Genomic DNA, 14,632 nt, shown 5'->3' with positions numbered 1-14,632 from the left:
GTTACCGGAATAGATTTTGCGGATAACACGAGAACGCCCCCCAGAAATCCTAGAGAATGAGATACCCACATACTGAATTCTTTATTTTCTGGAATGAGCCATACATCCTGTAACGTCCATATTCCTCTCCAGTGAGCTACAGGCACACAACTCGCCATGACTAGAAAAACCTTCAGGAGTATCCATGTACATATCTTGTTTTTATTCTTGCGAGTTTTCACAAATTGCACTAAGAAATGTTGACCAATCAGAGTAGGGAATGCCAAAGCGAGGCTAATGACTAGAGAAAAGATTCCAGAGAGGTCGGTCTCGTGTGGGTATATGTATATGTTCATTAGAGTCCAGAGTCCACGCCAGAAGACGACGACGAATGTGTGGACGATTAAAGGTGTCAGCACCATGTCGACTACAAACCAGAGGGAACAGTTCGCCTACAACACAAACAAGGTCGTTAGTCAAACAGAAAACAGTACCAACATTACAGCAATAATGGTATTAAAACACTTTTCGCGCCAGGGCCCAGTTTCATGAGCATTCCTTAACTTTAAGATATTCCTTAACTTTATGGTATCCTTTGACTTAAAAATTCCATAGAAAAAAAACATTAAATGTTTTAAGGAAAGCTCCTACTTAACTTGAATTTTAAGTTATGGAATTTTTTTAAAGTTAAGGAATGTTTGTGAAACTGCGGGCTGGCATGTTTTTCGCTGAAACATTTTTATTACTATGTGGTTGTTTTTTGTCGATAGTGTATAGTGCAGCAATTAGTTACTGCGCCCACCGGTTCTAAATTAATAGAGCGCTACAATTTGTTTGAGTAATAATACGTATGCTTCAAATAAACAACTAATTGTTTGATTGTTGGTGTCATATTATATGTCGAGGATAAATCTGTTGAAGTTAGATTATGACGTCATACACGACAAAGCCACACGTGTTTCAAGTCTATTCTTTACCCAGAAATGGTGGTGTTGAATAAAGAAAAAAACCACAATTGATTCTCAAAACTCGAGACACAAACAAATGTATTGATGTTAATTGAAGGATTTCGTAATTATACCTGGTTATTTTTCCGGGTTCACAATTTCCACTGACAATAAGAACGTTATAATTCAATAAACTATTGCCAGATAAAAGAGATAATAAGAAATCAACGGTTCCTTGCCAAGGTATATATTATATATAAAGTAAAAACGTCAAACTTCGTATCAAGGCCTTTCTGGCCTCACAGGCGTCTTCAGGCCTTCAGGTATTTACCTGTAATTACTTACTGTCGCCTTAGAACATTGTTTTAAACATTGATTAGTATAACACATAACAAATGCTGTTCATGATCATCATCAATTCAACAGATGTTATTGACAGGCTGTTTTGCCCTCACTGGAAGTGCAGTAACATCTCTGTCCGATGTGGTAGAAAATTATATATAGTAATAATTTCAGACGTATAACTGAAGAAAAATCACGATTCAATTGAAAAAAGTTACCAAATTATTTTATAGGAAGGTATTAAGCATTGTCTTTGGTGAAGTAACCGACTTGTTGTATAGGTCGGTAATAAGCGACGCAATTTGTGAAGTAACCGACTTATTGTATAGGTCGGTAATAAGCGACGCCATTGGTGAAGTAACCGACTTATTGTATAGGTCGGTAATAAGCGACGCAATTGATGAAGTGTCCGACTTATTGTATAGGTCGGTAATAAGCGACGCCATTGGTGAAGTAACCGACTTATTGTATAGGTCGGTAATAAGCGACGCCATTGGTGAAGTAACCGACATATTGCATTGGTCGGTAATACGCGACGCCATTAGAGAAGTGTCCGACCTATTGTATAGGTCGGTAATAAGCGACGCCATTGGTGAAGTTACCGACTTATTTTATAGGTGGGTAATAAGCGACGCCATTGGTGAAGTAACCGACTTATTGTATAGGTCGGTAATAAGCGACGCCATTGGTGAAGTGTCCGACTTATTGTATAGGTCGGTAATAAGCGACGCAATTGGTGAAGTTACCGACTTATTTTATAGTTGGGTAATAAGCAACGCCATTGGTGACGTTGCTGTTTCAGCGGAACGCAGTTACATGGTGTTTTGCTCATACACAACCGTGTGAGAAAAAAAAAGAAAAAGAAATATGCCATGAATTTCAAAGCATCCTAGTTTAAAATATATATTTTAATATAAATACGGCTTCAATATATTTTTATAACAAATTCTACACCTTTCGCCTTTGGTGTGGCTTCGCAGCTGGAGATATCGCACTTTCTGTCGTTCATCCTTTGTTAAATCCTACAAATAAACTTTAATATGGTCACATGATTAGAGTTTGTATAAAAGTGCATTCCGTTATGCTCGAATGATCATACCCGGTATGTTATTATAAAAGGTAGTTTGTATAATAAGGCGCCCCCATCTCTATACCCATGTGTACACATTTGAACTCGGCCACAGTGCAGTACAATTATAAGTACGCTTTGTACTTCAGTGCTTGATTACCTCAGGTATAAAACAGAAAGTTCTTTCCAAACATTTCCTTCAGATTGGAATGTATGGTTTAACTAATGGTATTGTAACATAACTAGATAATTACTTATGTGTGATATTTCGATGGCTAGATTCACCTAACCTTTGCTCCAACAAAAACATGAACATTGGCTTTGACAAACTTGTAGCAATTTTTTTTTTTATTAAAATTACAATAATGTTTATATATTGGTTTGTTTATGGCAGCGAGTCAAAGGTCCTCTGTGGAAATAGCTGAAGTTGCGTAAGAAGTTATCAGTCCTCGAACACCCGAATTAAAAAAAATCAAATTAATGTACTTATGAAAAGATTCCTACCAATTCTGATCGATTTAGACATCGATTTCTCAAAACAACAACAAACAGTATTTTCTTAATCCATAACCTGTTTATATTCGACAAAAAATAAAATCAAATATTTCGTGGGTAATTCGCCGGAAATGTATGGATGAACACGCATTTTAATCGGATGCTTGGTGAACCAAAACTGAGAAATTAACATGTTTTCGATATTCAGACCAAAAGAGTGGCAAACACTTACTTTCTTTAAGAAAAGACATTTCGCTATCATTATAACATAATTAATTAAATATTCTTTTATGATATTTTTTTAACTTTTCATGCGATGTTGTTTGTTTTAGTAATCGTCAAATATTTTATCTGCCACCAAAACTCGCCTGATCATATCCAAATTACGGATTTACTTACATGTAGTTAAATTTTCTTATTGAAAACAATGTCTTACACAAAACTGACGTTTAGCATTATATTTGTGTACTTTATGATTATTTCTCACATAAAACTGACTTTTAACATTCTAACTGTGTGCTTAAAAACTATTTGTTACACAAAACTGACTTTTAACATTATATTTGTATACTTCAAAACTATTTCTTACACAAAACTAACTTTCAGTATATTATATTTGTAAGTTTACGAACTATTTGTTACACAAAACTGACTTTTAACATTATATTTGTGCATTATTTACTAACTATTTCATTTAATAACTATTTAAGAAATAGTATACAAAAACTGACTTTTAACATGATTTATTTGTGTACTTTAAAACTATTTCTTACACAAAACTCACTTTTTACATTATATTTGTGTGCTTAAAACTATTTCTTACACAAAACTGACTTTAAGCATTATATTTGTTAACTTACAAACTATTTGTTACACAAAACTGAGTTTAAGCATAATATTTGTGTGTTTGAAAACTATTTGTTACACAAAACTGACTTTAAGCATTATATTTGTGTATTTAAAAAACTATTTGTTACGCAAAACTGACTTTTAACATTATATTTTTGTATACTTTAAAACTATTTCTTTCACAAAACTGACTTTTTACATTATATCTGTGTACTTGTAAGCTATTTGTTACACAAAACTGACTTTTAACATTATATTTGCATATTTAAAACTATTTATATTTTACACAAAACTGACTTCTAACATTATATTTGTAAACTTAAAATATATTTGTTTCACAAAACTGATATCTAGCATTATATTTGTGTCCTTCATAACTATTTTTAAACAAAATTGAACTTTAACATTATATTTGTAAACTTAAATTCTATTTGTTACACAAATCGAACTATTTTAACATTATATTTGTGTGTACTTAGAAACTATTTCTTACCCAAACCTGAATTTTAACATAATATTTGTGTACTTAAAAAACTATTTGTTACATAAAACTGACTTTTAACATTATATTTGTGTACTTAAAAACAATTTTTTACACAAAACTGACTTTTAACATTATATTTATTATTTAAAAATTTAAAATTTTTACACAAAAACTGACTTTTTATTTAAAAAATATTTTAACATTATATTTGTGTACTTAAAGACTATTTGTTACACAAAACTGACTTTTAACATTATATTTGTGTACTTAAAAACAATTTTTTTACACAAAACTGACTTTTAACATTATATTTTGTGTACTTTAAAAAGATTTACAATTTTTGTACACAAAACTGACTTTTAACATTATATTTAATCTATTTGTTACACAAAACGATTTATTTTAACATTATATTTGTGTACTTAAAAACAATTTTTTCACACAAAACTGACTTTTTACATTATATTTAATCTATTTGTTACACAAAACGATTTTTTTAACATTATATTTGTGTACTTAAAAACAATTTTTTACACAAAACTGACTTTTAACATTATATTTAATCTATTTGTTACACAAAACGATTTATTTTAACATTATATTTGTGTACTTAAAGACTATTTTTTACACAAAACTGACTATTAACATTAAGCCTTCATCCCTCTATTATAAAACACCTGATAATATATCATGAGAATACAAAACCTTGGTGATATTGACAAACCTTTGATCCTAGCCTGCCTGTGATCCTAAATAATTTTACTGGATCCGTGTCGTGTGTTACCACCAAAGGAGAGGCCGCCATTATTGTTTTAACACATCCCAAACAGCATATTACACCGCCACCGAGTACGAAGGAGGAAGTAGCGCTGATCCAATTCTTTCCGCTGTAATAGTCCTGAAGGTTCCAAATCCCTCGCCATTGCGACACACTTGCTGTCGCCATGATGTAGATATAAATCCTCGATAGAACAAAACGTATTACTGCATTCTTTAATTTGTTGATATCGGAGGTATATTTCTGGACAAGACCCGTGAGAATCATGACCAGATTGCCATACCCAAAGCAGATCCATGCACTGAGCTCTGCGTTGTTGGGGTACAGGTAGACATCTAACACACCCCAACTCCCTCGCCAGAAGAACACAACACACGTGGAAATTACAAGGAAGCTCATCAGAAAATCTAGAACGGCAAGTCCGGCATAAGAACTGTCCGCCGTTGTCATCTTTATGTAAGAAGATGTCAAACAGATATCCTGTGCAGATATTAGCTGATTGGTTGTGGTATTAGATGTGGTATAGCTGTTTTCTAATGGTTGAATCTATCTGATGCTCTCCATCCAAACGCTTTATAATGTATTGGACGTGTAGTTGGCTATACCAAAGCAATATTTCCGATACTCAAACATTCATCTTGGTGGTCATTTTCTGGTGTCCAGAGTGGTCAGTTACTGTTAAACTTTGTTATTATTCATAGCTATATTCACACTATGTTGATTTACCCCAGACTTAGGTCGCTGTCCACCCTTTTTGTTGACCAATAAAATGTATACACATGCTTAGCTGGCTTCAACTGACCACCAGACTGACCGCTGGTACGTGCGGAGTTAAGACATAATTGGTCAATGGAAATTGTTTACCCATGTCCACAAATGGCCTTCAGTCCGACATTGATCCGCTTACGTCGTCACAGTCATAGTGTTTATATATAAACTTCTTATCAGATGTTTTCACCTGGAACTTTCTTTTGCCGATTCGTATTGGTAGAGAGACGCTTATTTTCTTATCTGCTCCAAGAAAAATTCACAACCTGATACTTTCAGGGTTTCAATAAAATCCATTCTATCATTTTTAACATGAACATATATTTCTTAAAAAAGAGATACTCTTTATATAGTTATCACCGATCTCCATCGATAGTCTATGATGATTTAGTTCTCATCAACTCCTCCCCGTTTTAATAAATACTTGGGTGTTTCCTGCGATATCAAAACAGTTCCTTTTCATGCCGTATTAAATCGGATTCGTTTTAGCTGTACCCAAACACCCGTAATGTTGTGAATAAATACTAAGGCTACCTGAGTCTTGTGGACACTTCAGACTCGATACGTCACACGTATATAAATGTGTTGATCGCGTCACATGTCGTAAGTTACTCGGGACGTTCTGTTGATGATGATACCGTAAACCGATCCATCACAAAAAATACTGAAAGGCGTCTTAAGGCACCGTGAATGACAACAATGTCGACCGCATGTCCTTGTAGTACTGACATTTGTATATAGTATAATCTGCAACATGTGTTACACGCTGACTCGTAAAACACAATCAATACCACGGTCTTAAGGCGATATCAGGCCACACTTTATTAAGTTTTCATTTATCACAAACACTAAACATGTTGTAGTCTACAGCATGACGCCATCTGATGGTAACCATCTCGTAAGCAAGGTTTATATCTCAAACCGTAGAGGCTGCATGGTTCGGCCAGGATATTACGTCAGAAAATAGTAAATGTACACAACTGTTAACGATGCTCCACCGCCAACAGAGCATAAATGATATTAATCACTTGAACAATAATTGGTATTTAATCGTGTATATATATATATATGATTAATTAACACAAAAATAATATAAAATAATTTATTTTGGCCTTAGTGCATGCGCAATCAGTATATGGTGCCACGGAATTTTTTCGGGATGCAATTAATTATTTTTTGTAACTTTAACTTGAAATAAAATTAGAAGCTCAAACTTTCCAATGGTGGTAATGGTGTAAAGTAAGTAACTTTTGTAACTGAAGAAAAATACTAAATCTTCTGCTCGTGTTTTTGATAGTGAAAAAATATCATTTGTCAGCGGTGGGGCATCTTTAAGGGTACTATATAACCTTGCAATCAGAGAAAAAATGTAAAGATGATTTTTTTTATATATAGATAAAGTAATACTTTGATTTCTATCAATATGCGGTTCAATAATGGCGCATATTGCTAATAAAGTAAATGTGACGCTTACAAATAATAATGTGACGATTTATTGTTTTCTTTTTCTTTACGAAAACATGGACCTAATAATCAAACAGGAATATAAATGACTATTCAGTAATCGGAGAACATCGTGCTGAAATCTTTCACAAATATGCATGTTGAATTTATTTTATTGGTAAAACGTATTTATGCTTTCATGGTTTCATTGAATATGATTGTGAATGTGCTTTATTACTCGAAAATCTGCTTCATTTGAAGTGCGACATTATTCGCAAAAATATTCTACCGCCATTTATTTTCTTCCTATCATGCTTCCTATAATTACATAAAATGGACTTCAGAATAAATGGGGTCTTCTCGGTTCGTTTGTCTTGTTGGAATGATACATGTAGCTATAAAAGTCTCGTTTTAAATAAAACCTTAATCCTAACCATGCTAATTAAAATCAACAGGCTTCTATCGATGCGATATATTCAGATACATTTGTTTGCACTCCAGTGTATATTCCTATTATAGTTTCCTAAGCCAATCTTAGTATTACATTTCTTAATATTTTATCTTTACACATGAAATACTTAATCGTCCGCTGTTAAGCATTATCATTATCATTAATTATATTTTCTATTAAAGTTTGCATAATAATTAATTTTGATTCGTTAAAAATACACGACAAAAATGTGTCACAACCTTCCCTCACTCTCGTAATCCCATAATAATCGATAAGTCGATCCCCACCCTTTTAATCCCATAAAAAGTTAATCGATATGTCCCCATCCTCGTTATAAGTGCACCAGATAACCCCGTCTGCTGTTTCTGACGAAGCGTTTTAAGAATACCTCGCGGTTTTGAGTCCTCACAAATCCCATCATCATTCTGACTATGGTATTGACAGTTGAGGATAATCACACTTAATTTAATCAAATTCAAATTTATTTTATATAGACAGATACACGAGTGATATGTACTTCAATCGGATTGCATACGGTGGTATAATTTCGTCTATCGACGGTACATTTAACTTTTAGAAGAAATCATTTTTAATATGCCTTTAATAGTCGTATGCATACGAATTGTTGCATCAATGAAAATATCTAAAGCCTGTCTGTCTAGTCATAGACCGACCAAATGTCTCCTCAAAGCGATACAATTTTAATGTCATTTTATTACAATTTTGTAATATATTAGTAATCACATAATAGAATCCCTAAATGTAGAGGAAAGTTTTAAACAGGTGATAATTAATTTTCTCTTTGTTTCTGGCTTTCTGATTGGCCTATTCATTTTTTTCATTCCACGATGAAAAAAAAATCCGAGAATGGCGCGGAAATCACGACGTTATCGTGACGTCACAATAGAAACATTGACGTTGCGTATTGATTTGGAAAAAAAAATTAATCCCTTGGAAAAAATTAATGGAATCGTACGTGTAAACGTATTTCATTTTATAAAGTAGCCTCGAAAATTGATTATAAGCATTGAAGTCACTATTTTTTAATTTCATCGGGGTATGAAATAAATTTTGTTTGCAAACTGTGTGAATCCGCGTAGCGGATTATCACAAAAGTTTGCAAACAAAATTTCTTTCATACCCCGATGAAATTAAAAAATAGTGACTTCAATGCTTAAATAATTAATTTTCTCTTTGTTTTTGGCTTCCTGATTGGCCTATTATTTTTTTTCATTCCACGATGAAAAAAATCCGAGAATGGCGCGGAAACCCGACGCTATCGTGACGTCACAATAGAAACATTGACGTTGCGTATTAATTTAGAAAAAATAATCCCTTGGAAAAAACCAATGGAACCGTACGTGAAAACGTATTTCATTTTATGAAGTAGCCTGGAAAATTATTTATAAGCATTGAAGTCACTTTTTTTTAAATTTCAGCGGGTTTTGAAATAGATTTTGTTCCCAAACTTTTGTGAGAATCCGCTACGCGGATTCACACAGTTTGCAAACATTTCATACCCCGATGAAATTTTAAAAAAAGTGACTTCAATGCTTAAACATATGGAATATACAACAACATTGATACATACGTATGTATACTGTGACGACATGTCATACAGTTGATGTAGCAAGATAGAGAAAATGAATTTGTACTACAGGGGTACAAAGGTCACCAGAACGTGACCCCTGATGCGATGTTGTTCTATGGCACTAATGAGATACGGATCTATGCTAACAGATTGCGCAAATAGAAACAAGTCATGCATTGTATCGCAAAACGAAACAAGTTCTGTAACAACCTGAGACGCAAAACATAAACCTCGTCTATTGCGAAACGTTTTGAAAAAAAATTCGTAATGTCCCAAAAAGGCCTAGTATCATATCGCAAAATAGAAACACATCCATTATAAGGCAAGAATGAATTTTTGATAAGGTGTAAAAGTGGATTCAAATTAAAACTCTCAATATACATTTGATCCAGAGCCAAACCAGACTTCAATCAAACTTAAACCTGAAGTAAAAAATAGGTCAATATCGTCACAAAATGTTCATATCTTCAGCATCATTCAACTCGAAAACTTTGACACTAATCTGAATTCATCTTTACTAAAAATGTAGGCTAATGTTTAGTGCAGGTAATACGTGAAGGTGAGTGCGGTCATTGGTACATTAACAACTAACACAATTTATTTGTATACAAGTACAAATGTAATCTACCGTAAGATGCCATACAGATGTAAGTCATGATGGATCTAATTTTCCGTGTCGATTCATAAATGGCAGGTGTATTGTAGGAAGGGATTAGGAGGTAAAACGGAAACATCAGTAAAGCGTCTCCCCTCACACCTCGGTACGATATCAATGTCTCTCTAATCAGGCAATGCGGAACCAATTTTAAATTCTAACGGATGGCTAGTGATGTTACAGAAAATCCATCAAATGATACACTTATAAGTCTAGGGTTGAATTAATGTGTAAATATTTACATTTTCGTTGTGCTTTCGCTAAATAACGTTACCAATGCAGTTGACGTTAAATTCGGTATGAACGCTATTTTTGACGTGTACGAATACATTGCCAGTGAATGAAATCGAGGCACTTATTCGGCAAATACAAACCTTTCATGTCCTAATTTCAAATATTTTACAAATTAACTCCAAATATACAAATATTGTGAATTTATAATTTGAACATCAAATCAACATCGAACGAAAAGACGACGTTATAGAACTCTTTTTTGTTGCGCTCCAAAAGTTGATTAACACAGTTTCCCGTGAAGTCTGGATAGGCTGTTACATCAATCAATCAGGTCCAACGTGCCGTGCGTATAGCGTCAAAATAATCGCTCTTATATCACTCTTCATTCTTACATCTTAATCCAGTCACACTCTTATGCTTTCCCTCCAGGTTAACAGAATGTGTATCTATCTTTTGGCTTTCATAAGTAGTTTTACTGATTTAAATAAAAAGTAAAATTGAATTACATGTAAAAGTTTTTTATAAAACTGTATCCTGAATTTATTATGCCTTATAATACAGACACAAACTTTTTTAAAACAAGTAAATGTTGAATTGGATAATTTGAGGTTTAAACCATATATCACTGGAATATATACTGGTTAAGCAGGAGTTAGCTCCCCTCATACAAACAACATTCTTTACAGATCAAACTGAAATTGTAATCCCTTCACAGAGAATTTGTAATAATCTAGCTATATATAGATATATATACTGTTAGAATTGATCATCAGACTGTTTTGTTTTTAAATTAATCTCATTTATGCATTAATGTACATTAATATACGTCGTAATACATCATCAAAGCAGTTGTCAATTTTGTTGTGCCTGAAATTTCTTGATCAAGTCGACATGCAAGTCTCCTTTGTCAAATTAACAAAATGCTATCGTTAAAGCCTATAAATAAGGAGTTAGCCGCCAGTGTAGTCCCTCTTACACCGCAACACAAGTATGTGGCTTGTTTAATGGGATCCGGAGGAACAACGACATCCGTGACCGGAACTTATCTTTCATGTTGTACTTCCGGTTACACGCCGATTCTTTAAGAGTTTACTCATGATGATAGAGATACGATTATTTCATGTACCTCGGCTAATATTCAACTTAAAAATCTAAATAAAATACTGTAGAATTTAACGCTTCTATGCAAATTGCAATTTAGTTGATATTTTAACATGTCATAGTTAAACGAAGACAAACGATTATCCACAAAAAGGAACAACATTTTTTCCAAAGCTGGATTCCAAGTTTTACTTTAGATTGTAACCTAGAGTAGTTTTATGATGAAATATAAACAACCAGAACAATAAACCAATAACAGTAGTATCCAACAAAGGTTGAGTCAGTGTTGATGGATTTTGACACTTTGTGTCTGATAGTTTAAAACTTGACTTGAAACATCAAGGCATATGTGTCAATATGTGAACCTCCGGTGAACTACTCCTATACAATGTATCATTATCGCGAAAAGATTACATATTATTGTGAAGTGTACAACGATAAATACAAACGAGCCAGGTGTGGCTCCCTCCAGGTAATCAATTAGTAATGCTGAAGGTACGTTTACCCAAATCTTTCGTAATTTCTATTACAAAATAGGACCACGAAAATGTTTGTCACGGATTTTTAATGTCACGAAAATACATGTCATTATTATTAATTGTGAGATCTATTCACAGTGATAAACTTTCTCGAATTTCTTAAGTTTTACATGTCGATATTCGAATTCTGATGGGGATACACCATGTGTGTGAATATTTCAGGGTTTTCTAAGCATGTTTTTCTTCGTAAAAAGCATATCAATGACATCTTGAACGACTTTTCTTCTTCATCCATCTATATTTTTAAAGGAAACCATTTTTCTGGAATGTCTATGCAAGGTAAATTCAAATAATTTGCAATTAATTACAAAAAAAAATAATTAAAAAAAAATGTATAATGATTACGAATTCATGTAAATAAATTAAGTTAAAGAAGCATCATATAACCTAGTGTGAATTATCTTGACACGCGCATTAATAAAAAACTAAACATTTACTAATAAAAGCGGCTGTTCTGCATTTTAGTATGAAAGTCTGAAAAGATTTACACATACCATATATGGATGACAAGTTTCAAAACAGATAACAAGTTCGAAGACTAAAACACATAGTATTTCACTTTCTCAATGAACAGTGTACAGTCGTGCCTAAAGCCACTGTCCATGAATCCGTAGATAATGGGATTGACAGCGTTATTAAGGTACACTAGGCTCCACATGACTCCTTCCCATGGTCCATAACTGTTCTTGATTACCTCATATCTCTCCCAGTCTAGGTTTCTAAACACTAAAATCACGAAATATGGTATGTAACTTAAAATCGAAATGAGAGATAGAATGAAAAACATAAGTGTTATTTTTTTACCTCGTAATATTTTCTTTCCTAGTTGTGGTTTAGAAATGAGATTTTCTGATGAAATGGTTTTCGTTTTCTGCATTTGCAGATCATCCGTGTCTGAATTAAGGCAAGAATTTTTATTTCCCATATTGTCAGTGTGGAATTTTACTCTCTTTTTCTTTATCTCCAGGGAATCAAGAGCGGGTGTTGATAAGTGGCATTCTTTTCCATTATGTTCCATATTCTGATGACGTCCTTTGATTTCTGACGTACGGTCGATTGGTGTATCCGCAAGGTCATTAGCCCGCTCCTCTATTGGCGGTGTCAATGTGAATTTAATTGTACAGACATTTTCATTCTTTATATGGTTCCGATCATCGTTATTTAGGGTTGTTTGTATTTGGCTTGGAGATATATCACACGCCTTGGTGTCTTCCAACGAAGACCTCTCAAAGTGTTCGCCATTAATATCGTTCACACAAATAAACATATCACTATCACTCTTTTCGTCTGTTGCTACGACTTCCGGTTTGGTGCATCTACGGTCCTGCGCAGGTGAATTGGTGTCACGGTAGTTATATTTTTCAGAGTCGCTCATAGAAACGGAAAAGTCGCTAACAACAGCTGACGATCGAATGATGGATTTTGGAACCTGGTGGAGAGTATTACGCTGCTTTGTACGCGACAAGATACTAAATCGCCTGCCTATTAAACCGTATAAAATGAAACAGCACCCGAACAAAAACAACAACAACAGGATGCCGAAATACAAATACCCCATGAGAAACGGGGTGCCTCTGAGGTCTGACAGGACCGAGCACTCGTACCCAGTCAGGTTGTATTTACGTGTCTCACGTTCACTGATACCATATACAAATAAAGCAGGGAAGGCTACAATTGTACCACAGATCACCGGCACTGACACACATACAGCTTTAGCCTGGCTTGGCGTCAGCTGTTTCTCGGGTGCCAACTTCACCTTCCCGTATCGTTCCAACGCTATGATGTCCAGTATTGCATAGGAACCAAACGAGAGGAAAATGGAAATAAAACGAGATATTTTACACACAGGTGATGACGTAAATGTGAAAGAGTAGCGGATCCAAAGCGAAGCCAATGGGATGCTAATAGTACATGAACACAGGTCCACCACGGCGAGCGCCATGACTAGGATCTGGTGGGTACTCAGCTGTTTCCGGAAAAACAAGACTAAACATGTCACCAGGTTACCTACAGCTCCGACCAGGGCGATCAGAGAAAGGATCACTAAGGACGGCAGTCCATTGGAAACGAAATCCTCCCAGTTTTCCTTCAACAAAGACTCGTACTGAGAAGTATCCATGTTGACACTGATGTTTCTGAAAGTTCTGAAAGTCGCAAAGTAAACTCACCAAATGTGTTGCAAAGTAATTTCTTAAAACAAACCTAACATTGCATACAGGCTTCACATTTGAAATTCAGTCTTTTTAGTTTTTAACCACTCGGGGGTTCGATGACGTTTCTGTCAACTCCTATTGAGTAGTTTTAAGCTGTTTCCAATCAAATACACATCTATGATGTTGATGTGTTCTGTCATTTAGTAGAAACCCTTTTAAATCCAAAAATGCATCACTTTTTTCTGTCTGTTGTAATGAAAATGCGCGCGCAACTTTCCAGATCTTTATAAAATGTTATCATTGAGGATCACTCCTTCAATCCTATGGGAATCCGCTAGCCGGTAGAATTATCTAAATCCCGGGCACAAATGTTTGTGGACCATGTGCAAGCTACAAGGATATCACCGCTGTATATAATATTAGAGTATTTATCACAAACTCTGAACTTGCTCGTCATCAGTTGTGCGAACAGTCATACATTTGGGTTTATTTTTATATCCCGAGAAACTTTTCTTTGAATGCTATGATTTAGATAACTTCCTGACCGTACGTCATCAGTGAGTCATCTGACACTCCTCGGTACAATTGCTTATGCGATGTCTCAATCGTGATGACGTCATAATTATCAGAGGAGCCGGGTCTCAAGTAGACTAAATAACTATGTACTTCCGAAATCCTAAATAGGAGATATGCAGATACTTACAATACACACAGGCCAGTAGCTATCGGCAACATAATGAAAACACCTTCTCGC

At 34.3% G+C, this 14,632-nt stretch overlaps 1 protein-coding gene across 1 annotated transcript; it reads right to left on the bottom strand.

Annotated features, from left to right (window-relative positions):
• Positions 1 to 134: 134 nt before the first annotated feature.
• On the bottom strand, positions 135 to 14,355 carry LOC138308474 (uncharacterized). Its single transcript, XM_069249460.1, has 2 exons — positions 12,530 to 14,355; positions 135 to 431 (listed from the first exon to the last, which is right to left on the bottom strand). Exons 1-2 carry the CDS (start codon positions 13,842 to 13,844, stop codon positions 274 to 276), a joined length of 1,473 nt encoding a protein of 490 aa, XP_069105561.1. The 5' UTR covers positions 13,845 to 14,355; the 3' UTR covers positions 135 to 273.
• Between the last annotated feature and the right edge of the window lie 277 nt (positions 14,356 to 14,632).

This window comes from Argopecten irradians, chromosome 15 (assembly GCF_041381155.1).
Source record: "Argopecten irradians isolate NY chromosome 15, Ai_NY, whole genome shotgun sequence".
Taxonomy (NCBI): Eukaryota; Metazoa; Mollusca; class Bivalvia; order Pectinida; family Pectinidae; genus Argopecten; species Argopecten irradians.
Note: the sequence above shows the minus strand (reverse complement) of the source record. Positions and strands in the feature narration are given on the sequence as shown.